The sequence below is a fragment of the Cetorhinus maximus genome, chromosome 14 (genome assembly GCF_964194155.1).
Source record: "Cetorhinus maximus chromosome 14, sCetMax3.hap1.1, whole genome shotgun sequence".
NCBI lineage: Eukaryota > Metazoa > Chordata > Chondrichthyes > Lamniformes > Cetorhinidae > Cetorhinus > Cetorhinus maximus.
In genome coordinates, this window is record NC_135892.1 from 33,396,399 (window position 1) to 33,423,103 (window position 26,705).

Here is a 26,705-nt window from a genome sequence, read left to right on the forward strand (position 1 = left end):
TCATTTTACTGATGATCGAAAGTAGACGGATGGGGCTGGGTTGGATTTGTCCTTTTTGTGTACGGGACATACTTGGGCAATTTTCCACATTGCTGGGTAGATACCAGTGTTGTAGCTGTATTGGAACAACTTGGATTGTGTCACATTGAGGTTTTTGCATCGATATATTGGAATGGTTCTTGATGCCAAACTGGGAGCCAACCTTCACATGTGCGCACATGGCCTAGATTGCATCTATTCACACTGCATTCCAAGTGCTCGATGATGTCATGAAAAGGTGTCTGCTGATGCTTGGATTAGTTCAAGCTTGTGCAGATTTTCAACATTCTCTCCCTCTTTCAGCTTTTCCCAAGTTACATATGGTCACCCTGATGCTAGTTGATCACTCTTCTCCATTTATATCAACCATCATTTCTTTGATTGGGCAGGTGGTTTTTAAAGTCAGATGCTCTTCTTGCCGGTAACTCTCCCCATCTATCTGAACTGGCTGGCCTGTACCAGTTGCTGAGTTCTTACAGATATGATTTTATATATCTACGTATATATTATACTGTGATGCTGTTATGAAGTTAAATTCAGTTCACAGGGGTAAATTCCCAGAAATATAACAGCTTTCTAGAATGTTGATTAACTGAGGTACCAGCTGATATGCTCTCAATACCTTGACAATTTGGAACAATAGTGGTGGAGTTTGCAAGCACATTCTAGAGCATCACATAACTATAATGTTGATTTCATTCATCCAAACAGCAGGAGAGCCAACAGAGCACATAATGTAGTTCTTATAGCTTCCACATTAAGGGGAAGACTTCTCATTTGAGGTGAAGGTGGTATTGTGCATTGGCAGCTCAATGAGAGAGCGCTGGGGGATGGACAGAGGTAGTCATTGACTGAGGGGAGGGGGTGACAGTTAGATGGCTAGCTCATTTTTCAAAATAACACCAATAGCGCGGAGTTTGATCCGTTCTGACTGAGGTAGACTTGGGCCTATATCCTAGCCCTGCCCCATAGTAAAAACACAGCATAAGTTGTGGTTTGGCAACCCTTGATTAACCAAGGATGCTACAGGAAGTCGTCGTCTTTGGTTTCCACACTGTTTGAAAAAAGACAGGTTGCTGCAGATTTGAGTGTGAAACAGTTACAAACATAGAAACTAGGAGCAGGAGGCCATTTGGCCCTTCGAGCCTGCCCAGCCATTCAATATGATCATGGCTGATCCTCTATCTCAACGCCATATTCCTGTTTTCTCTCCATATCTCTTGATGCCCCTAATATCCAAAAAGTTATCAATTTCTTTCTTAAATATACTCAGTGATTCAACCTCCACATGGTAGAGTGTTCCACAGGTTGACCACAGAGTGAAGAAATATTTCCTCATCTCAGTCCTAAATGACCTGCCCCGTATCCTGAGACTGTGGCCCCTGGTTCTAAACTCCCCCACCAGGGGAAACATCTTCCCTGCATCTAGTCCGTCGAACCCTGTTAGAATTTTATACGTTTCAATCAGATCCCCTCTCATTCTTCTAAACTCTAGTGAATATAGGCTCAGGTCGAACCAATCTCTCCTCATTACAACAGTCCCGCCATCCCCAGTATCAGCCTGGTGAACCTTCACTGCAGTTCCTCTATGGCAAGTATATCCTTTCGTAGGTAGGGAGACCAAAACAGCACGCAATGTGTGGTCTCACCAAGGCCCTGTATAACTGCAGGAAGATATCCCTACTTATGAACTCAAATCCTCTTGCAATGAAGGCCAACATACCATTTGCCTTCCCAATTGCTTGCTGCACCTGCCTGTTTATTTTCATTGACTGGTGTACAAGGACACCCAGATCCCTTTGTACATCCACATTTCCCAATATATCACGATTTAAATAATACTCTGCCTTTCAGTTTTTCACACCAGTGTATAACTTCGAATTTAACCACGTTATACTGCATCTGCCATGTTTGCCCACACACACTTGTCTAAATCACCCTGAAGCCTCCTTGCATCCTCCTCACAACTCTCAGCAGTTTTGTGTCGTCAGCAAACTTGGAAATATTGCATTTGGTTTCCTCATCCAAGTCATTTATATATATATTATGAATAGCTGCGGCCCAAGCCCTGATCCCTGCGGTACACCACTAGTCACTGCCTGCCACCTGGAAAAAGACCCATTTATTCCCACTCTCTGGGCTGAATCTTCCGGTCAGCATGAGGGGGTGGGCCCGACATACCAATGCGTAAAAAGACACACGATGACATCAGGCGTGCATCCCAACATCATCGCGCGTCAGCTCGATATTTCGTTTAGCGGGCACACGCTGGAGTCCGCTGCGCGCCCACCGAAATGTCAATGGCCTATTAAGGCCATAAAGAAAGTAATTAAAAGTATTTAAGAATGCTGCCAGTCCAACCTTAAGGTCGGCAGGCAGGCTTAAAGCCCAAGCGGCCTTCGCATTTTTCAGGAAACCTCATCCACAGGCAGGATGAGGTTTTCTGAAGCTTTTATAAAACAATTAAATACATTTTTCCAACTTCACAAACATGTCCCAACTCATGTGACACTGTCACATGAGGGGACATGTTTAAATAAATTTTTACTTCATTTATTAAAATGTTTTATTTTCTATTCAATCTCCGAGGCAGCTCCGCATCTCACGGAGATTGCTGCGCTCTTTCGCGCGCATGCCCTGACTCTCCCTCCTCCCCTAGCCCACACAGGTAGCGCTGAGCGCTACTGGCTATGCGTTACGCTGGGCGGGCCAATATATGGCGGTGCGTAGCCGATCGCAGGCGGTGATCAGATCCGCGCCCACGCACCACTGGAAAAATTCTCCTGTTACCAGTCTGTCAACCAATTCTCAGTCCATGCCAGTATATTACCCCCCATCCCATGTGCTTTAATTTTTCCCACTATGGGAAAATGTGGGACCTTATCAAAAGCCTTCTTAAAATCCAAATATACCACATCCACTGGTTCTCCCTTCAATTCTACTTGTTACATCCTCAAAAACTCCAGTAGACTAGTTAAGCATGATTTCCCTTTCACAAACCCATGATGACTTTGTCTAATCCCGTTTATGCTTTCCAAGTGTTCTGTTACCACGTCTTTTATAATAGACTCGAGCATTTTCCCCACGACTGATGCTAGTCTAACTAGTCTGTAATTCCGTTTTTTCTCTCCTTCCTTTTTTAAATAGTGCTGTTACATTTGCCACCCTTCAATCTGTAGGAACTGCTCCAGAGTCTATAGAATTTTGGAAGATGTCCACCAACGCATCCAATATTTCCAGGGCCGCTTCCTTTAGTACTCTGGGATGTAGATTATCAGGCCCTGGGGATTTTTCAGCCTTAAACCCCATTAATTTCTCTAGCACCATTTTTTAAAAAAAAACTAATACTGATTTTCTTCAATTCCTCCCTCTCACTAGACCCTTGGGTTCCCTAACATTTCTGGGAAATTATTTGTGGCCTCAAAAACGTGCGTTCAATTCTTCACTCCCCATTATAATTTCTCCCGTTTCTGACTGTAAGGGACCTACATTTGTCTTTGCTAATCTTTTTCTCTTCACATATTTATAGAAGCTTTTACAGTCAGTTTTTATGTTCCCTGCAAGTTCTCTCATACTCCATTTTTCCCATCTTGATCAATCTTTTTGTCCACTTTTGCTGAATTCTAAACCGCTCCCAATCCTCAGGCTTGCTGCTTTCTGGCAATTTTATATGTCTCCTCTTTGGATCTAATACTATCCCTAATTTCTTCTGTAATCCATGGTTGAGCCAACTTTCCTGTTTTATTTTTGCGCCAGACAGGGATGAATAATTTAAAAGCAAAATACTGCGGATGCTGGAAATCTGAAACAAAAACAAAAATTGCTGGAAAAACTCAGCAGGTCTGACAGCATCTGTGGAGAGAAAGACAGAGTTAACATTTCGAGTCCGTATGGCTCTTCTTCAGAACTTAAGAGAAGTAGAAATGTGGTGAAATGTATACTGTTTAAGCGGGGTGGGACAGGTGAAGCTGGATAGAGGGCCAGTGATAGGTGGGGGCAAAAGAGAGATTGCGAAAGATGTCATAAACAAAAGGTCGATGCTGGTGGTGATACTGACTAAAGGAGGTGCTAACGGTGACATTAAGAGTAGAAAGGATGAGCAAGTGGCAGATGGCCCTAATGGAGATGGGGTGGGAGGAGGGGATGGTGTGGGAGAAAAGATCAAAATAGGCTAAAGGTGGGGATGAAAAATGGAAATAAATTTTTTAAATGATAATACAAATAGGTGGTAAAAAATGTAAAAATTAATAAATAATTGAAAAAAGGGGATCAAAAAGGGACGAGGATGGAGGGGAGTGTTCATGATCTGAAGTTGTTGAACTCAATAATTGAATGAATAATGGTTGTAATTCATGCACACGTTCCATAAATATTAGCCATTGCCTATCCACCGTCAACCCTTTTAGTAAGGTTCCCCAATCCATCATTACCAACTCGTGCCTCAAACCCCCATAGTTCCCTTTATTTAGATTCAGGACCTTAGTTTCAGATTCAACTTCTTCACTCTCCATCTTAATGGACAATTCTATCATTTTATGATCACACTTCCCCAAGGGACCCCGCAGAACAAGATTGTTAATTAATCCTTTCACATTGCATAAAATCCAGTCTAGGATAGCCTGCTCTCTAGTTGGTTCCTCAATGGCTTTTAGACTAATACATCATGTACACACTCCAGGAAATCCTCCTCCACAGTATTATTGCTAGTTTGGATTGTCCAATCTATATGCAGATTAAAGTCACCCATGATTACAGTTGTACCCTTATTGCATGTGTCTCTAATTTCCTGTTTAATGCCTTCCCTTTCATCTCTGGTACTGTTTGGGGGCCGAGAGACAACCCCCACCAACGGTTTCTGCCCTTTGGTGTTTCTTATCTCCACCCAGATTCCACGTCACGATTTTCCGATACAATATCCTTCCTCACTATTGCATTGATTTCCTCCTTTACTAACAATGCTACCCCACCTCCTCTCCCTATTTGTCTGTCCTTCCTAAATATTGAATACCCCTGCATTCCCATCCTTGGTCACCCTGGAGCCATGTCTCTGTAATTGCAACTATGTCATAACCATTTATATCTATTTGTGCTGCTAATTCATCTACCTTACTGAGAATGCTCCGCACATTAAGGTACAATGCCTTTAGACTTGTCTTTTTAACCTTGTTAGTCTTCTTAGCTTTATTTTGCACTATGGCCCCATTTGTTTTTCGCCTTTTTTTTTCTGCCTTCCACTTTTGCTTCTTACTTTTCTGTTTTTCATTTCTATCTTTGTTTCCCCCTCCTGTCTCCCTGCTCAGGTTCCCATCCCCTTGCCATTCTACTTTAAACCCTCCGCGACAGCACGAGCAAACACCACAACCCGCCCTCCCAAAGGGCATTGGTCCTCATCGTGCCCAGATGTAACCCGTCCTGTTTGTACTGGTCCCACCTTCCCCAGAACCGTTCCCATGTCTCAGGAAACTGAATCCCTCCACTCTACACCATTTCTTCAGTCACATATTCATGCGATATATCCTGCTATTTCTACTCTTGCTAGCACGTGGCACTGGTAGAAATCCTGAGACTACTACCTTTGAGGTCCTACTTTTTAATTTACGTCCTAACTCCCTATATTCAGCTTGTAGGACCTCATCCCTTTTTTTTGCCTACGTCGTTGGTACCAATATGTACCACAACCGCTGGTCGTTTGCCCTTCCCCTTCAGCACCTCCTGCAGCCTCTCCAAGACATCCTTGATCCTGGCGCCAGGGAGGCACCATACCACCCTGGAGTCTCTTTTGCAGCCGCAGAAACGCCTGTCTGTTCCCCTTACTATTGAATCCCCTATCACAATAGCCCTGCCACTCTTCTTCCTCCCCTCTTGTACAGCAGAGCCACCCGTGGTGCCATAGACTTGGCTTCTGTTGCATCCCCCTGAGAAGTCATCTCCCCCAACAGTGTCCAAAACGTTACTCCTGCACTACTTGCCTTCCTCTACTCTGCCTGGTGGTCACCCATCCCCTTTCTGCCTGCTCAGTCTTTACCTGCGATGTGACCACCTCACTGAACATGCTGTCCACAACAACTCAGCATCGCGGTTGCTCCACAGTGAATCCACCTGCAGCTCCAGCTCCGAAACGTGGTTAGCCAGTAGCTGCAGCTGGACACACTTCCTGCACACATGGTGGCCAGGGACACTGGAAGTGTCTATGACTTCCCACATAGTGCAGGAGCAGCATATCATGGGTGCGAGCTCTGCTGCTATGACCGCCCTTTAGATTAAGCTCCCTTTAAAGAATACTAACTACACTAGGGGCCTTATTCCACTCCAAACATTCCCACTACAGTCCAAAGTCCTCACCTTATTTTGTTTAAGCTAATGGACTGCAGCAGTTTAATTAGTAGTACTCACCTGACCCTACTTACCAATCAGTTGCCTCCCCCGTGTTGTGTCACTTTTTGAATCGTGACGTCACTTTGAACTCAACCGCCTGAAGGTCTTGAGGGTACGCCTCTCTGCTCTGGTCTCAACCTGTTTTTCGCGCCCTTTTATACCGCTCTTTCTGGCCTCTCCTCTCCGGCCTAAATCTCACCTTTTTCCAACCCTAACAGTAACTTTTAGTTAATTGCCAAAAGTCTAGACTTTAGATAGAATTTAACCCTTAAGCTCCCTCAGTCACCAATCTCCAACTGAAGCTCTCTACTGCAGCCAAACACAGCACTTAGAGAGATTATGCTTTCAATATGAATTCTGAATTGCAAAATGATGTAGTCCATTCAATGACAAAGTTTTCATTTTTTAAATGAGTAATAGGAAATAATCAAAATTCACCATGAAAACACTATCCTATTCATTCATATACATCTTGTAAACTAAGGATTTGCAGTTAACCTTAACTCACTCCTTCTGGAAGTTAGGAGAGGCACACTTGAGGGAACATACTTAAAAACATGGAAGAGTACACAGAAGGGACCTTACTGTTATGGCCCCCAGTTATGCTATCATTTGACTAGCTATTGGGCAGTGAAGATAGTCTTCAGATTCTAGGAAATGTAAGGGAATCAGTAACCAGTGACACCAAACTAAAAATGAAAAAAAGAACATGCCTCCACATCGTGCTTTTCATGGCACCAATGAAATAGTTTGAAGTGTAGTCACTGTTGCAATGTAGGAAACGCTACAGCTAATTGTGCATAGCATGGGAAATGAGAATGTTTTAGTAATGTTGTTTGGGGGAAGACATATGGCCAGGGCACCAGGGAGAGCTCCCCTTCTCAGTAGGATCCCTTTACAGAGGGGTCTTGGTTTAACATCTCGTCTAAAAGGCAGCATCTTCTCTCAGTATTATACTTCAGTGTCAGCTTGGATTATGTGCTCAGTTTCTGGAGTGGCACTTAAACCAACAACTTTCTGACTCAAGTGGTGTCAATACTATCACTGAACCACAGCTGACAATTTTAGAAGAGAATATCTAGTACAGGCCCAAAATTTGTAACAATTGTAACAGTATCCGGAATCCAATTTGCACAAGCAGCATTTAAATTTATAGCTTTCACCATTAAGTGGAATGAAGAAATGTAGGCAAGTTATCTTGTAACATCACTAAGTGATAAAGCACTCTTTTTTCATGTCAGTCCAGTGACAGTATAAACTATGTTGTAGCAAAGCATTGCAATTCTTGAAGTGTATGATTTAATGCCCGAAAACTGCAGGCAAAAATTTATGAAATCAACGCAAAAATCTACTTATTCCATCCACTGAATTTAATACCAAAACTTTGATTTGAGGGTAGAAATATAACAGCATGCAAAAGGTCCTCATCACTTAATGCCACGAATCAGATTTTTGTAAAGAGTTCAAGATGATTCAAGAATTTTGCTCAGGATTTTAAAACATACTAGGTAAACAAACTTCAATGAACAGAGGAGGGAGACCAGATGCCCCTTATCATCATGGATGAACTGCTCGATCAGCCAGCTCACCATTCAGGCTACCAAACAGGGTTCATGACAATAGCTTTTGCTAATCATTTAGAATTCTTGCAATGCAATCCAATAGATCACTTGAGTTCACCAAGTGTAAGAAAGCTAGTAATGAGGATGCAGACATTGACAGGTTGTTCCTTACCTTTGTCTTATCATGATGGATGGAATGTAGACAAAGGAGCCACAAGCCCAAACTTTGCTTTCACGATGATTCATTTCTGCCTGGTGCAGCATATAATTAGGAGAAAAATAACAGTGGTACTTATAGGCTGTGATCAGAAGTTTAATCTGAATCAAACAATGGGACTTTGACTCATAGGGCAAATAAATAAATATGAAACAACAAAAATAGAAGTATAAAAGGAAGCTAAAATTGGTGAACAGCTTGAAGCAAGAGCCTCTCAGAATAACTGGGAGAAAACTTCACATGAATTGGAATTGCTTAAACTGGAGGATGATTAAAAAGGACAGCACCTGCACAATGGACAACTATGCAGGCAATCCAGCAAGCTCATCAGTTTTTCATGTTGAATCGTATCTCGCCACTTTTTTAGCCATGCTGTGTATTTGCAAGCATGTGCTAAAGTTCATAAGAAGTCTGCATGACATTTTAACAAATGTGAATGGAGGGGAATAGACCAAAATTCATCAGCCTCTCCAGAAGTATTGATTGTGTCTCAGACAAATTTATTCATCTCTTTCAATGACTGTCCATCTTAAATATTACATAAATCTATTATCTTTTAGATGAAAAAAATTCAAATCAGCAAAACATTCTTTTAACAGGTGGATTTAGCTCCTTTAATAATCTACTACATTCAAGAGTTGATCAGCAAAGACAAACACTACTTTCACCAGACACGATAAAAGAAAGCTATTGTAATTAATTAATAGCTGTTCACACTTGGTTTAATCCAGTCAGAATTTAGAGATCCATTTCCTGCTTCTAACAAGCAAATGCAACAGGAACTAGGCAGGCATCAGTAACAGGGCACCACAAGCACTTGGATATCTGCTATCTGTTCCTCTACACAATGCTCACATTCTTCCTTTGTTTAAAATCCAGCTTGTTGGTGTTTCTCATTCCTTTCCAAGGTACTGACTCTGCTGAAGAACAATTCCATCTGTTCTTATGTGCAATTATTCTAAGGTACTAGCAAGATCAAAAGTGATGCCCTCATTGCTGAAATTTCTTGCATGCTTTGAAGAATTGCTAAACTCTTGCGAATTCCACAATTAAACAGATTTGCTGGCGGTTGGCAAGTTGTGGATGAAGGATTTGTCACAGATGTACCATTTGAGAGACTTCTCCCATGTTGACGTGCCATTGTGCCAGAGGAGAAAATGGTTCTAACAGCACAGAAGAGTGAGGATCCCAGGTTGAGCAGTCATGATTTGTAATTTTTCTGTCCCAACATTTATCCCTCAACACACACCTCGAATCATATCTAATTAAGCACAGGAGGCCATTTGGTCCACTGTGTCAAGTCAGCTAGCTGCAGGAGCAACTTGCGCAGTCCCACTGCCCTATCTTTTCCCTGCAAGCTTCTCTCTTCAGGTAATTATCCAATTCCCTTTTGAAAGCCATGATTGAGTCTGCCTCCATCACATTCTCAGGCAGTGCATTCCAGATCCTAACAACTTGCTACATTAAAAGACTTCATGTTGCATTTGGTTCTTTTACCACTCACTTTAAAGCAGTGCCCTCTGGCTCTTGACCCTTCCACGAATGGGAGCAGTTTCTACCTTCCACTCTGTCCAGACCCCTCATGATTCTGAGCACCTCTAAGCAAATCTTCTCTCAATCATCTGTTCTCTAAGGAGAACGACCCAGCTTCTCCAATCTATCCACGTAACTGATGTCTCCCATCCTTGGAACTATTGTAAATATTTTTCTATATCCTAATGCATTTACACCCTTCCTAAAGTGTGGTGCCCAGAATTGGACACAATATTCCAGTTGAGGCTGAACCTGTGTTTTGTAATGCCTCACCGTAACTTCCTTGCTTTTGTACTCTATAACTCTATTTATAAAGCCCAGGATCCCATATGCCTTATAAACCACTTTCTCAACCTGCCTTGACACCTTCAACAATTAGGGCACATATGCCACCCACCCCCCCAATCCCTCTGCTGCTACATCCCCATTGTATCTTTTATTTTATATTGTCTCTCCTTGTTCTTCCTACCAAAACAACATCACTTCGCATTTCTTTGCATTAAATTTAATCCACCACATGTCCACCAGCCTATGGCCTCTTGAAGTCTATCACTTTCTTCCTCACTGTTCACAATACTTTCAAAGCTTTGTGTCATCTGCAAATTTTAAAATTGTGCCCTTCATCCCAAGAAAAGCAGTGATCCTTGTACTGACTGCTCGAGAACTCCAATATAATAGCTTCTTCCAGTCTGAAAAACAAGCACTCACCATTATTCTGTTTCTGTCACTCAGACAACTTCATATCCATGTTGCCACTGACTCTTTATTTCATGGGTTTCAACTTTACTGACAACCTGTTATGTGGCACTTTATTGATCATCATTTGGAAGTCCATGAAGTCCACCTAAAACAGGTGGTCTTATAATTTATTCCATTGCTGTTGGTGGAACCTTGTTGCTTGGAAATTGGCTGCCCTGTTTCCTACATTACAGCAGTGACTACACTTCAAAGCATTTTGGGAGATACCGACAGGGGCTATATAAATGCAAGATTTTCTTTAATGATTCTGATAGATGATACAGTAAGGTTCCACATCTTTATCGAGCCTGTAGTGAGTGGACTGATTGAAGGCTTCAGCAAAACATGGGGGAGGGCAATCTGGAAATTGCACTCATTTGGTTCCAATTCAAGTTTCCGCTAAAATTTATTTGCATGATCAAAAGCATTAAATCTTCCATAAACTAGCGCAATCTGGCAGCAAAATAAATCATGTTTCTTTTTCTTCTTCTTTCCATTAAAAAGTATTCCTTAATGCATTTAAGAGGTCACCTGTTGCAGTTTTATTAACAGCTGAAAATGGGCTCATCAACAAAAATAAGCATTTTTAATCAGTCTTCCACCTTTGAGTAATTTGATTCAAAATCATTGAAAGTGACTTTAAAAAAAAAAACCATACTGAACAATTTGAAACTTGCCTACTTAGTAACTGTGCACCTACTAAAATTAGCATAATTTGAGTTTTCCCCAAATGAAAGCAATCACCATAATCTCTCAATTTCTACCTGGGGGCATTGAGAGTCTTGTGTGCCAGAAGGCGGCAGTGAAAATCTTGAGATAGTCATACTTGAATGAATGCTAATCTGTATGACGTGCTGAAACCTTTCCTAAATGTGAAGTTGAACAGTTTCTCCCATGTTGAAATGTTGCTGCTTTCTGGCCAAAGAGGAGACAGCGAAGCATTTCTGGCAAATGTCACAGTGGAAGGCTTTCTACCTGGTGTGCATGTGTTGATGTTTCAGCAGACTCGATGACAGCGTGAACACCTTGCCGCACACCTCACATTTGAATGGTTTCACTCCTGTGTGGATGCGCTGGTGCCTGGTCAGAGAAGAGGAATCAATGAAGCATTTTGAGCAAACATCACACTTAAAAGGCTTTTCACCCGTGTGGATGCGTTGGTGCTTCAGGAGGCTTGTGGACACAGTGAAGGTCTTCTCACACACCTCACATTTGAATGGTTTCTCACCAGTATGGATGCGTCGGTGCTTCAGGAGGTTTGATGATTGCGTAAAAGTCTTGTCACACATCTCGCACTTGAATGGCTTCTTACCTGTGTGGATGTACTGGTGTGACGCAAGCGAGGAGGAAGAGACAAAACGCTTCTGACAGAGGGTGCACTGGAATGGTTTCTCACCAGTGTGAACTCGCTGGTGATTGGTAAGGTGAGTGAACTGGATGAAACCTTTCAGGCAAATGGTACACTGGAAAGGCTTCTCATCTGTGTGTGTTAGCTGATGGATCAGCAGCTGTGATGACCTACTGTAACCCTTACCACAGACTGAGCATTTGAACGGCTTCTCACCCGTGTGGATGTGTTGATGTGTTCTAAGTGAAGAGGATTCGGTGAACCGTTTCTGGCAGACATCACACTGGAAGGGTTTCTCACCTGTATGGATACGTTGATGCTGCAAGAGGCTTGATGAAACTGAGAAGGCCTTTCCGCACACCTCACACTTGAATGGCCTCTCACCTGTGTGAATACGGTGATGCTTCAGGAGACTCGACATGTGCATGAAGACCTTGTCACATACCTTACATTTCAATGCGTCTTCATTCCTGTGGAAGCGCTGATGAGCAGTGAATAAATATAACTCTTTGAAGGTCTTTTCACAACGCGAACATTTAAAATCTTCATCTTGCACAGAATCTTCTGGAAATGTGGTCAGTTTATTACCAGCCTCACAAGTTGAAGGTCTCTGCATCTCCCGAAGTGAAAAATCTCCAATAGCATCATCTTCCAAAATGCTCTTTTCGGTGGTGTTGCTGAATGGTTTGAGTTTTGATGATGTAGTATCAGTTCCCTGACCAGCCGAATTTATTGAATACGGCTTTCCTTCCTGACTGCTTTCGGCTTGAGTTAGGCTGTTCAGAAACTTTACACTTTCCCCTGAGTCACTTGCATGGAATTGTTCTTCAGGCAGTGAAGGGGCTCTAATCGCAGTGTTCATCCTCCCTGTCTGTTCTATGCAGTATGCTCCTTCTGCAAAAACAAAACAATCATTTATTTTACTCCCAATTTTCTGTTCTCTACAAAGTCCTGACTCCTCGCGGTGATAGATTCCATTGAATGTAAGCAGCTTAGGTTATTGGGTCACTGGGTTATGTCCTTTCATGTAACCAGGAGTAGACATTTTGCTGAATTAACCCCCTCCCGGTCCAAGAGCACTAAAGAAAATTGTAGTCTCCACCTCGCATTGGCGGAGGTTGGAAAACTTAGCACTGACAATGACTGCAACTGTTGCATTTCTGGCTCTTTTCTACCATTGGTACTTCAGATTTTTGTCTTGTGCATCTTCGTCTTTAATCACTCCACAACTTCAGCTGCCTTGGCCCTATGCTCTGGCATTTCCACCCCAAACCTCTTTGCCTCTCTCTCTTACTTTTGGTCATCTTTCATACCTCTATATGGTTGTGTCAAACTTTGTCTGGTAACTCGCTTGTGAAGCACTTAGAGATATTTTACTACGTGATAGATGATGCATTAGTGTACGTTATGGTTGTAAACTGAAGGTTGATTCTACCACCAAGCTTGTGCAGTGTGCACAATTTCTCATGATGCATCACAGCATTTGGTGCAGCTCAATCGCCATAATATTAATGTTCACCATCCAACAGTTTGTGTGGTTGTTTTTCAACGTTACTTTTAAGAAAAGTTGGAGGATGAATTTCAAAAGGTCTATTCCAGTAAAATTTAGATTGAACACTTCTTGAAAAAACTGCTTGGTGTGTGCATGAGAGAGAGAGAAAAATAACACTATCGATTATACATCTATTGTACTTTTTTGTTTGGATTGTATAAACTTCAGAAGGCATATTAAGCAGCAAGACTTAGTTTCTTTTCTCAGCCCAATTTGAATTGAATTGGAGTCCAATGTTGAAAGCAAAAACACTCCATCTTTTGCTGATAAAAATAGAATGTTTACATTTTCAAGTTAACACCTGTTAGACATTGAAACATAGAAAAATAGAAATACAGATACAAGAACAGTTTTATACAGCACCTTTGACATAGTTAAAAAGCCCCAAGGTACTTGATAGGAGCATAATCAGACAAAAATTGACAAATTCAAAAGAGGGGCTATTAGGACAGGTGAATAAAGTTTGGTAAGAGTCCTTAGTTTTAAAGTGGGTCTTAAAGTAGGAGAAATACAGATAAGTGTGTGTGTGTTCAGGAACCAAAAAACATAAGTACTTGCATTAAAAATGGCATTCCAGTGCTGCCAGGCCAAGGATTTCTTCTGCGTTGTAAGGCATGACGAAACAGTGACTTCCTCTACAGGCAGGTCCATAAATTTGAGGAGCTCAACAGAAGACTGCAGATAATCAGCCCACAGTAATAGGACATACGTACCCACAGCAGCAAAGGGTCAACCAAGATAGTTGCTGCCAAGAGCAAAGTGGTCAATTCACTGCTCCTCAAAACAAGGGGCACCCCCATGCTGTCAAATTCCAGCAGCATCAGCAGTGTTGTGAAATTCAAGTGATTCACCCCAGTTCTACCAAGTGCCAGGACCATTCTGTGGTGCCATCAAAGCCCTGCACAAAACCCAATTCAGTTAAACCCCACTTATATTTCATAAGATTGCTAAAAACTAGGGTTTTGAATATTCACTACCCAGCTCCATTACTGTAACTATGGCAGAATAAGAGAATGAACACTGAGTGGAGGAGCCTGACCTCCTGGTACTTGGTAGAACTGGGGTGAATGTCCTGAATTTCACAACACTGCTGATGCTGCTGGAATTTGACAGCATGGGGGTGTCCCTTGTTCTGAGGAGCAGCAGATTAATCACTTTGCTCTTGGCAGTAACTATCTTCGTTGACCCTTTGCTGCTGTGGGTACGTATGTCCTATGAAACCTAGAGTTTCAGGACTCAGATTACTTGCATAAAATGGATGGATGCCTGTCAGAATGGGCACAGAGTGCATAACTGGCACTCAGGCACTAGATTTACAGTAAATGTGGTCCAGTAAGTTACCACCACCCCTCTCCTTTTATTTAAAGCATCAGAGCTGTTGGTTCTTAAGTTGGTTTCCTTCTTTGATCTCTTTTTACTCATGCTCCATAGCCACTATTTCCCCTGAGAAATTTTCAATCTTCCAAGCACAATAATCAATCTATCAAGTTACTTTTCTGTCCGTTTTGCTTCTCAGTGTGTCAGCTGACCCTTAATCCCTGCTGTTTTCATTTAACCCAAGAAATAATTAGTTCTTTTCTGCAACACAATTACTACAGGGTCTCACATGCAGGCTAATATTGTAATCCAATACTGATTTCCATTTAATGTGAGGCACATTGCTTTTCCCATCTGAGAGCACTGCTGCCTGACATCCGGATATTGAATTATAGTCTGGATTCCCATCTAATTTGGTTTTTTTCATTTTCTTAATGGTCCCTCTACAAAAAATCCACTGGTTGGAAAAGGCAGTTTTGTCCCAAATACAGAATTATCCATAATCCTTTCCTCCTTCAGCTGGTAGTGGTAACATACTGTACAGGAAACTACAAATGTAAATATTGTCCCCACCTTTCGTGCCATTTGGACCATTGTTCCTGGAAAACATGTTCTACCATGGTGACCCTCCACAGAAACGCTTCTTCCTCTGGCCCATTCTAGCTTTGGATATTCAAACCAACATCCATCTACTGTTCTATTGGCAAGTTATATCAACTGGAAACATTATATTGCACTTTCCCCTCTCTAATGCCTCAACATCCCTCTTAGATTGTGAAGTCCAAATATGTACACAGCACTCCAACCTGAGTCTTAATACAGTTTTCTAACAATTTACCAAGTAAACCATATATATTGCACCCAACGTTTCATTAGATCTTTTTGACCATGAGGTGCTGCTTTTAATGCCTTGTAACGCTGAGCCCTCTAAACAACACTATTTCACATCTGTCGAGCTTCCTCCAAAGTATTAGTACTTTTTTTTTAAAAAACCAATATGAACCAATAAATTCCATCTACCATTTCCTTGCCCATTTCACCATCTTATCAATATCCCATTGTACTTCCCTTTGATTCTTAGAATTAGTTAATATGCCTCCCATTTCAGTATTGCCCTCAAATTTGTACACTGCTGCGAATGGAACTGAAGGCAAAATATTGACCTGGTCAGCAAACTGGCTGAGCAGCAGGTGTGGGCGCAACAGCAGGCACATACTCCAATTGGCAGGATTAGGACTAGTGGTGTCCCACAAGGATCAGTGTTCAAATCTCAACTATTCGCTGTATTCATGAACTTAGATGATATGATAGAGAGTCACATATCCAAATTTGATGACACAAAAATAGGTGGCATTGTAAGCAGTGTAGGCTAAAACATTAAATTACAAAGTTTTTGACAGATTAAGAGCATGGGCAAAACTGTCGCAAATGGATTTCAATTTAGCCAAACGTGAGGTCATCCACTTTGGACCTGAAAAGGATAGAATACAATACTTTCTAGTGGTGAAAAGTTAGAAACAGTGGAGGACAAAAGAAACTTAGAGGCTCCAGGTACACACAGCATTATAATGTCATGAACAGGTACCGACAATAGTCATGAAAGCAAATGGAATGCTGGTTTTTATATGTACAGGATAGAATGCAAGGGAATGGAAGTCATGCTGCAGTTATGCAAAACCCTGGTTAGACCACACCTGGAGTACTTTGAGTAGTTCTGGGCACCAGCCTGAGGAAGGGTCTATCAGCCTTGACAGGGCTGCAGTGTAGATTGACTAGAAAGATACCTGAACTCCAAGGATTAAGCTACAATCAGTGAATAAACAAACAAGCATCGAGTTCCCTAGAATTTAGATAGTTACAGGGTTATTTTATCAAAGTTTTGAATATATTATGGGGAGCAGATAGGGTGGATTGCGAGAAATGGTTTCCATTAGTTGGGGAGTATAGGACGAGAGGGCATTGTCTAAAAAAATAAGAACCAGACCTTTCAGGAGTGAAATTAGGAAATACTTTTACACACAAAGGATGACAGAAGTTTGAAACTTTTTCCCACAAACGGTAATTGATACTAGATCAATTGTTAAAAGTGAGATTTGATAGATATTTTTGTTAACCAAAGGTATTAAGGGATATGGGACACAAGTGGATATATGGAGTTAGGTCACAGATCAGCCATTGGCTCACTGAATGGTGGAACACAGTCTCGAGAGGTTAAACGGCCTATTTCCATTCCTATGCTTTCTCTAGCTGCATGTCCAAATTATTGATGTCCACATTGAAAATAAGCAGCCTTAGCACTGCTATCCACTTCCAACCACTGATTCCTTCAATTCTAGCTTTTTGCACACCTCTGCTTTCCATTGCTCCACCATTGGAGGCTGTGCCATATTCATCATCTCTTCAATGTTTTGGCCAGCATGATCTTCCTTTTTGAAATCCATGTTGCCCGTTTATAATTATTTTCTCTTCATCTACACATTTAGTCATTTCACCTTTAATTAATGACTCCAAAATTTTCTCCACATGTTAAATTAATTGTCCTGTAATTATCCAGGTTAGTTGTTAGTTCTGTTTCCCTTTCTAAAACTGTATATTAGATTGGCTACTCTCCAGACTTCCACCACACATTCACTCTCAGTAAAATTTCTATGGTCACCACAATTTCTTCTCCCATTTCCTTTAAGATTCTTGGGAATATCCTGTCAGGTCCCACCATTTTGCACTCCTTTAACTTAACTAACCTCTAAAGCTTTCCTTTTATTTATAACATCTCATCTCACTCAACCAATGCAGGATGGATCATCCCTCAAACATTCCTTTTTTCTGTAAATACTGAAGTGAAATACTTGTTATTAAAGCAAAAGTTGGAAATTTAAACAAAAAAATGCTGGAAATATTCTGTGCAGGCAGGGTCTATGGAGAGAAAAACAACATTATAATTGCTTTCGCTCTTCACAGGTGCTGCCAGGCCTGCTCAATTCCAACATATTCTGAAACGCTTGTTAATCCTGCTTATTCTCTAATTCACCATCCTCTCCTCTCAGAAGGTTCCATCTTACACTTACCGATTTTATTACTAATTTATAAAATACTTTGCCTGATTATCTTGATTTTTTCTATGCTCATTCTTTCTGATTTTCAAGGTTTAACATAACTTCCTTTCGTAATCTATGCCTCTTTAAATAAAGCCAAGGTTGCCATATGCTTTTGTTTAAAAACAGCCTTCTCAACTTTTCCTGTCATTGTCAAACATTTGTACATATACACCTAGGTCACTCTGTTCCTGTACCTCTTTTAAATTAGTATAATTAATTTATACTGTCTCTCCTCATTCTTCCTACCAAATGCATCACTTTCCACTTCTGGATTAAATTTCATGTGCCAAGTACCTGCCCTTTCATGCCCTCCTATGTCTGTTACGGTCCTCCTCATTGTTCACGACATCGGAGTTTTGTATCATCTGCAAATTTTGAAATTATGCCCCTGTACACCCAGGTTCATATTATTAATACATATAATAATGATCCCTGGGAAAATGTACTTACCTCCAGCCTGAAAGAAACTCTGCTTTCTCTCCATAAGCCAATTTTGGATCCACAATGTTACTGCCTCTTATCTACTCTGCAAGTTTGAAGCTCAATTCACCCAGTCAATTCCAACAACTGACAATCTGCCTTTAACTCAGATTCTCAGTTTCCTCTTCTAACCAGTTTTTAATCCAATTTGCTACCCTTCCCCTAATTCCATGACTCTTAATCTTCAACAGTCTCCTGTGTGGTACTTCATCAAAGGATAGCTGAAAGTCAATTTCCTCCATCTAATACTGGTCACTTCTTCAAAGAACACTCAGATTTGTAAGACGATCTTCCTCCTTTCTGAAATCAGTTTGACTGCTTCTAATTATTTTTTCCTCATTTAGGGTACCTACTAATCCCATCTTTAATTAAAGGATCTAAAATTTCCCAACCACAAATGTTAAAACTAACTGGCCTGTAATTATCTGGGATAGCTATTTCTCTTTTTGAAAAGACTATTACATTACAGTGATCAATACAAAACCTCTCAATAGAACCCGGAAATATAATTTCTAGGAACCTATTTCTTCCCCATTTCTCATAGGAGCTTGAGATTTATCCAGTCGGGTCCAATCATTTTGTCCTTTTTGAGCTAAATGTGCTTCATTTTTACTTAATTTATTCAATTTATTTAATCTCCCTTTTAACTAATTCAGGACTCCTCCCCAAGATCTGCCTCTTTTATAAATGCTGAAGCAAAGAATTTGTTGTAATCAATTACAATTACCAATTTCTGCTCATCATCTACTAATTCGCTATCCTCTACCATCCACCATCCTCTCATGGACCCTCCACATTTAATAATTTATTTTTTTAAGACTGATGAATTTGTAGAACACTTTCTTTTTTTAAAGAATAATGTTTGAGATTCTCTTCTCATACCCCCTATTGGCTGTCCTTATCTAGTTCTTAACTTTATTCCTTATTTTCTTATTCACTCGTTTTTAATCTTATCTCTCGGCCATACTTACCTTCATCTTCAGTTTGAATTTCCAGTTTCCCCTTTAATCCAGAGCATTCTGAAGTCATCTTTTTGCTTTAAATGATGGATATCTATTCTGCAACATTGCAGTCTTTCTTTGTATAAGACAATTCTATTGTTGGTCAATAGTCCTGTGTGTTAATTTCTCATTTCACTCACCTCAGCTAGTTCACTTATCTTTCTAAAGTCTGGCGTTTCTTGTTTTTGGAATAACCTTTCCCCACTTTCTATTAGGACCTTAACCATACATTATGGTCACCTCATTTAACTCATCTGCCTGGTGCATTTCATGAATCAAAAATGTTGATAACATTGAAGGTCACATGCATACTTCTCTTTACTCTCCCATCATGGTATTTGAAATAGCATTTTGAAAGGCCTTAACGTTTTTAATTTGATTACCCTACTTGGCAGCATATTCCAAACACATTACTTGTGAGAAGTAATACTGAAAACTGTATCAAAAGAAACCTCTTTTACTAAAATATGCTTTTATCTAATTTCCACTGTGTCCTCTGGGGTCCTTTATTTTTTATATATTTCAGTTAGGCCCTTCCCTCTCCAATGACTGCTTCCTTTACAGTTTGCAAAGTTCAATTTTCTTTCATCATTCCTCAAAACTCATTTCCCTTTATATTTGAGTCTGTTTGTTCTTCCTTGTGTCCCTCTCACAATCCTTATCCCTCCTTTATTAGACTTACCTACTCCCTTTGTCTCCTCCCTCAACTCCTTTTGTTTAAAGGCCTGGATCTTCCTGCTTGTTTTGGTTCTTAAACTACATTCCTTCTTTGTTCTTTCTTACTTGTGCTCCACAGCTACCGATTCCCCTGCAAAATCAGCACTCATGTGATCTGCAGCATCTGTATGTCGTGTTTTTCTTCTGGCTGCTTTGTATCCTGATGTGCTAGCTGACACCCAAATCCTGTGGTTTTTTTGTTTAACCCAGGAAGTGATTTATTCCTTTGTTAGCCCCTCCTTCAGCTGCCTGATTTCTGCAGTCAGGTCTGAGAGTCCGTCAATAAGATTGTAATTTAACACAGCTTTCCACCTTGCACACATTATACACTTACATCACATTTAGAGCAAATATTTTTTCCATATTTTGACCTCTCCATTTTTACTTTTTCTCCACATCTCAGGTGCCCATCTCGGGTTACCAACCTACAGTTCTGTCTTGGAGGTTTAGGAACGAAAAAAATTAGCTTCCTCAATACTGTCACAACCAGGGAAAAAAATTAAAAGACATTAAAAACGATCGTCAATTTTGTTTTTCAGATTATTTGATCACTTTTACTTTATTAGTTATAAAATTATTGGAGATGGGGAATAAAGGCCATTTCACCAACAACTAAAAACCAGCTGATTGTGTAATGAAGAGCCTGTCTGCTTTCATAGGGTAGGAAGTGGGTGTACCGTGAAAATGGACATGTCAGGAGTGCACGGGCAGGCCAGTTGGGGACAGGACGACATGTGGTGAAACTTGCAGAAAATAATTCCAACCAGAGATGGCAATTCTACCCATCTTGAGATGCTTTGCTCTTAAAGTTCCAGTTTAATGGACTGGATGGTGCAGTGGGTTAGACACCATCCTCTACACCTCTGGGACCCAAGTGCAAGTGCATACTTGGCAGATGGGATGAAGATCTACTCTTTCTGCCAAAAATATGGCTCAGGGGGTTTAACCTGATATTTTGGAGAGGGCACAAATTTGTAGCACCCAAACCTACTGCTGATCCAGCACAAGGCAATGAGGGGCTCGAAGGCAACAAAAATTGCAATTACAGCTATATAGAAAACACATCCCAACGGGCTTCACAGAAGCGTAAGCAGTCTGTGAAAAAATTGAACCAAAGAAGAAAATATTTGGAATGACTGTTAGCTTGGTCAAAGTAGTACATTTTAAGGAGGGTCTTAAAGGCAAGGAGAGAGTTGGAGTTTAGGGAGGGGAATTTCAGAGCTTAAGCCTAGATTGTTGAAGGCATGGCCACCAATGGTGAAGTAAAGGAAATTGGGAATTAGGAAGAATCTACAGTTGGGGGAAAAGGGTTGTAGGATGTTGGAATTACAGAGGTAGGGAGGGGAGAGTCAGGAAGAGTTTGAACTTGAGGGTGAGAATTTTAAACTGGAGATGTAGGGGAACTTGTAGGTCAGTGAAGAGGAGTAATGAGTGGAACTTGGTGCAGGTCAGCATGTGGGCTGTAGGTTTTGAATGAGCTGAAGTATATTCAGGGAAGAGGATGGGAGACTGCCCAAGAGAGCTTAAGAATTGTGTGTGAAAGTGTGATAAAAGACTGAAGATTCCTGCCACAAATGAGTTAGGCAGGAGTAGAGATAGTTGATGCATAAAGGTTGAATTATCTTTGTGATGGAAAGGATATGGGATCGGTAGCTCACCTCCGGTTCAAACAAGATGCTCAGGTTGCAAACAGTTGGCTTCAATCTGAAGAAGTGGTCGAGGAGGAAGATAGAATTGGTGGTGAGGGAATGGAGAACATGACATGGAACAAAAACAATTGCTTCAGTCTTTCTAATGTTTAACTGAGAAACTTTCAATTTATCCAGGAGTGGGTGTCAGACCATATGGCAGGCAGGAGGGTTGAGAGAGATTATGGAGCGGTATTCTGGATGTCATTAGTGTACGTGTGGATATAATAAGTACAAAATAAAAACATTCCCGAAAGATAAAACAGGATAAAGCAAAGTATAGAGCTCCCTGGATACAGAGACTAAAACTAAACAAACTTGGAGAAGGCATATGATGGAGATAGTAAGGCGAAATATAGAAAAAGTGCAGTAGAGATAAACAGGGAGAATAGAAGGGTTAAACAGAGAACTTCAAAAAGGCAATATAAAAAGAATTAATAAGGCATTTTATGAGCACAAAAAAAGTAAAAGAATGATTGAATAAAAGTGGAGACAAAGGAGAAAGTCCAATTGTGAAGCATGAAGTTATGGCAGAAATATTAAATATATTGCAATTTTTCTTTACAAATGATAGTGGAAACGTAAGAAATAACAGTGCGATGGAATCAACAACAACTTTGTTTATAGAACACCTTTAACATATTAAACATCCCAGGAGCTTTACAGGAGCATTATAAAACAAAATATGAACTGAGCCACATATGGAGTGATTAGGTCAGATGACCATAAGCTTGGTCAAAAAAGTGGGTTTTAAGGAATGCCTTAAAAGGAGGAAAGCAAGGAAAACAGGCAGAGAGGTGTAGGGAGAGAATTCCAGAGCTCAGGATAGAAGCAACGGAAGGCATGGCCACCAGTAGTGGAATGATTAAAATTGGGGTTGTTCAAGAGGCCAGGATTAGAGAAGTGCAGATACCTTGGAGAGTTTTTGGGCTGGAGATTACAGAGCTATGGAGGGGTGAGGCTATAAAGAAATTGTGAAGTCAAAATGATGCTTGACTGGGAGTCAACATAGGTCAGTGAGCACAGGACAGATGATGATAAGTGAACTTGAGTGAAAGTTAAGACGCAGGCAGCGGTTTTGGAAGACGTCTAGTGAGCTAAGGCAGGGGTAAAGTTGGGTGTTGTTACGCAGGTGAAAATAAGCAGCCTTAGTGATGATGTGAAATTGAAGTTGAAAGCTCATCTTGGGGTTAAATGAGAAACTGGCTTAATTTCAAGACAAAAAATGCACTATTAGAATGTGCTTTAACTAGGTTTTAACAGTATTATAACAAAAGCAGAAACATGACTGGAGGGATTCAAACATGGAGTACCAGGCTTTGGGAGCAACATGCTCAAGGACTTGGGAGGAAAGGTAGGTTTGAAGTGGGATGTAGTTTGCAAGGACAGTGGATCAAGGCCATGATTTTTGAGGAGAGGGGTGATGGTGACAGATTTAAAGGAGAGAGTCACAACTCCCAAAGAGAGGGAACCCTTAACAATATTGACTAACGTGGGGACCATGAGAAGTTGGGTAGTCAGCAGTTTAATGGGATTAGGATCAGGGGAGTAGAAGGTGATTCTCATGGGCAATATGAGCTCAGTGAGGGCAAGAGCAGAGATAGGGAATTAGAGAAAAGGTGCAACAGGCCTAGGGCAGGGGGGAGCATTAGAGGAAGTTTGACCAGGTGGAAGAGAGGGATGCAGCAGAAGCAGCTGATCAGATGGTATCAATCTTAGTAACAAAGAAGTCCATGAACTCCTTGCATTTATTGTTGGTGGCAAGGCTGGAGAGGACACAATAAAGGAGCTTAAGATGACAGTTTGTAGTGGAGAAAAGAAGCCAGGGGCTAACTTTGCATTCCACTCACAGCGACTTAAAAATAGGAGGATAAAGTAGATGAATGCACGGCTGGGAAGATGCAGCAGGAGGGAGGGCTTTAGATTCCTGGAACATTGGGACCAGCTCTGGGGTAGGTGGAAGCTGTACAGGTTGGTTGGACGGGTTGCGCCTAAATAGAGCTCAGACTGAGTTCCTCATGGGGCAATTTGCTAGTGCTATTGGGAGGGTTTAAACTAACTTGGCAGGAGTGTGGGAACCACTAAGTAATATCAAAGACAAATACCAAGGTGCACAGAGACAGATAGCACTAGAGCAGCAAAGAGAAAGTGGTTTCAGAATAAGGGAGAAAGTGGTTTCAGAATAAGGGAGAAAGTAATCAAGTTTAAATCAGAATTACGGTGCATGAATGTGAACGCATGGAGGAGTGTGGTAAATAAGAGTGGCATGTTACAGATGCAGATTGCCATGTGGAAATACGCTGTTGCAACTCAAAGAAGGGCAGGAGAGGTATTAAATATGCCTGGGTATGAGGTGTACAGGAAAGGTAGGAAAGGAAAAATAAAGGGGTGGGTGACAGTATTAAAGTGTTGCAGTGTTGGAGAGAATGCCCCAAAGGGGTCAAGGACAGAATCTATTTGGCTAAAGCTAAGGAACAAAAAAAAAGTCTAATTACATTGCTCGGTGCAGTCTATAGGCCACCAACTACTGGGAAAGATGTAGAGGAACAAATTTGCAAGGAAATTACAGAGCGGTGCAAAAATTATCACTATAATGGGGGACTTTAATCATCTGAATATAGGCTGAGATAGCAGTAGCATAAAGCGCAGAGAAGGGCAAGAATTCCCAGAGTGTGTAAAGGAAAATTTTCTACAGCATTATGTTTCCAGTCCAATGAGAAAGGAGGTACTGCTTGACTTCACTTTTGGGAATGAAGAGAGACAAACAGATCAAGTGTCAGTAGGAGAACATGAAGAGTACAGTGATCATTGTATCATACGGTTTAGGTTAGCTATGGTAAAGGACAAAGAGCAATCCAAAGTAAGAATGATTAACTGGGGAAAGCCAACTTCAATGGGTTAAGAATGGATCTGGGCCAGATAAGCTAAAGTCAAAGATTGGCAGGAAAAACAATAACTAAACAATGGCTACCATTAAAGCAGTGACAGTTCGGACATACACAAGGTAAAGTCCCATGAAGTGGAAAGGTAAGGCAAACAAATCTAGACCTCCCTGGATGATGAAAGAGATAAAGGTTAAGAAAAAGAAAAAAAAAATGTGCATAACACAGATGTCAGGTGCATAATACAACTGAGAACTACGCTTAACAAAGAAGGCTCAGAGAGGAAGCAACAAAGCAAATAAGAGAAGCAAAGAGAAAGCATAAGAGGCGAGACTGGCAACTAACATAAAAGAGAATCCATAAGTCTTCTATTGGCATATATATAGTAAGAGAGCGGTAAAAGGAGGAATCGGGCTGATTAAGGAACAAAAACGGAATGTATGCATGTAGGCATAGGGCAAAGCTGAGGTATTAAATGAATACCTTGCTTTTACCACAGAAGATACTGCTGCCCAGGTCATGACGGAAAAGGATACATTTCCAACACTTGAAGGGTTTAAAATTGATGAGGAGCTATTGGACAGGCAGTTTGTAATTAAAGTTAATAAGGCTCTGGCCATAATTTTCTAGTCTTCCTTAGACTCAGGGGACTGGAGAATTGCAAATGTTACATCCTTGTTCAAAAAAAGGGTGTAAAGATAAGCCCAGCAACGACAAGTTTAACTTCAGGGAAACTTCTAGAAACAATAACTTGGGACAAAATTAAGTCACTTGGATAAATGCAGGTTAATTAAGGAAAGCTGACATGTTTTTAAAGGGCAAATCTTGTTTAACTGACTTGCTCGAATTTTTTGAAGAGTTAACAGAGGGTTGATGAGGGTAATGTTGTTGATGTGGTGTATATGGACTTTCAAAAGGTATTTGATACAGTGCCAGAGGACAGACTTATAAGCAAAGTTATAGCGCATGGAATAGAAGGGACAGGAACAACATGGAAACAAAATTGGCTGAGTGACAGGCAAGAAAGTTATGGTTAATGGATGTTTCTCAGGCTGGAGGAAGGCTTTCTGTGGATTTCTCCAAGGGTCAGTGTTAGGACGCCTGCACTTCCTGACCGATACAGACCTTTGTTTTCAGGGCACAATTTCAAAATTTGTGGATATAAAACTTGGAATCATTGAACTGCGAGTAGGATAGTGTAGAACTTGAAAGGGGCGTAGACAAGTTGGTGGAATGGACAGACGGGTGGCAGATGACATTCGATGCGGAGAAGTATGAAGTGATTCACTATGGTAGGAAGCGCACAGAGAAACAATGTAAAATAAAGGGCATAATTCTAAATGGGATGCAGGAGCAGAGGGCCGTAGGTGTAGCCACTGGAGCTGGCAGGACAGGTTGAGAGTGCAGTTAATAAAGCATGCAGTGTCCTACGCTTTATTAATAAGTGCATACAGTACAAGAGCAAGGAGGTTGTGTTAAACTTGGAAAAAACACTGGTTCGGCCTCAACTGGAATATTGCATTTAGTTTTGGGCACCACATTTAGGAAATATGCGAAAGTGTTAATGAGAGTGTAGAAAAGATTCATTCCATGGATGAGGAACTTAAGTTATGTAGATAGATTGGAAAAGATGGGATTGTTTTCCTTGAAGAGAAGGTTGTTTTGATAAGAAGTTTTGATAAGTAGAAGTTTTGATAAATTATTCAAAATCATGAGGGGTCTGGGCAGAACAGAATGGGAAAAACTGTTCCCACTCGTGGAAGGATCAAGAACGAGAGGCAGAGATTTAAGATAATTGGCAAAAGAAGCAATGGAGACACCAGGAGAAACTTATTCATGTAGGGAGTGGTTAAGATCTGGAATATGCTGCCCGAGAGTTTAGGGGACAATCAAGGTATTCGAGAGAAAACTGGATTATCTGAAAAGAAAGAATGTGCAGGGTTACGGGGAGAAAGCAGGGGAATGGCACAAGGTGGATTGCTCAGAGTTGGCACAGACACCAAATTGCCAAATGGCCTCCTTCTGTGCTGTAACCATTCTATGTTTCTACTAGATTATCCAAGATGGAGGCGAGGGTGTAGTTGAGTCCTGCAGCTATTGATTTGCTCTTGTGGCAAACAGGCAGCCGAAGGATAAAGCAGTTGGGATTCAAATGAATTGG

General features: G+C 41.0%; 2 protein-coding genes across 4 annotated transcripts in view; both read right to left on the reverse strand.

The window, feature by feature from the left end:
- LOC144689579 (filamin-A-interacting protein 1-like) overlaps window positions 1-26,705 on the reverse strand; it is a 448,849-nt gene that overhangs the window by 393,833 nt on the left and 28,311 nt on the right. The gene's annotated exons all lie outside the window — the stretch shown is intronic.
- Window positions 8,781-20,723, reverse strand: LOC144689582 (uncharacterized). The gene is made up of 2 exons (XM_078556778.1): window positions 19,940-20,723; window positions 8,781-12,706 (listed from the first exon to the last, which is right to left on the reverse strand). Exon 2 carries the CDS (start codon window positions 12,672-12,674, stop codon window positions 11,436-11,438), a length of 1,239 nt encoding a protein of 412 aa, XP_078412904.1. The 5' UTR covers window positions 12,675-12,706; window positions 19,940-20,723; the 3' UTR covers window positions 8,781-11,435.

Coding starts and splice junctions, on each gene's coding strand:
- LOC144689582 (XM_078556778.1), bottom strand. CDS start 12,674: ATGAACACTGCGATTAGAGCCCCTTCACTGCCTGAAGAACAATTCCAT.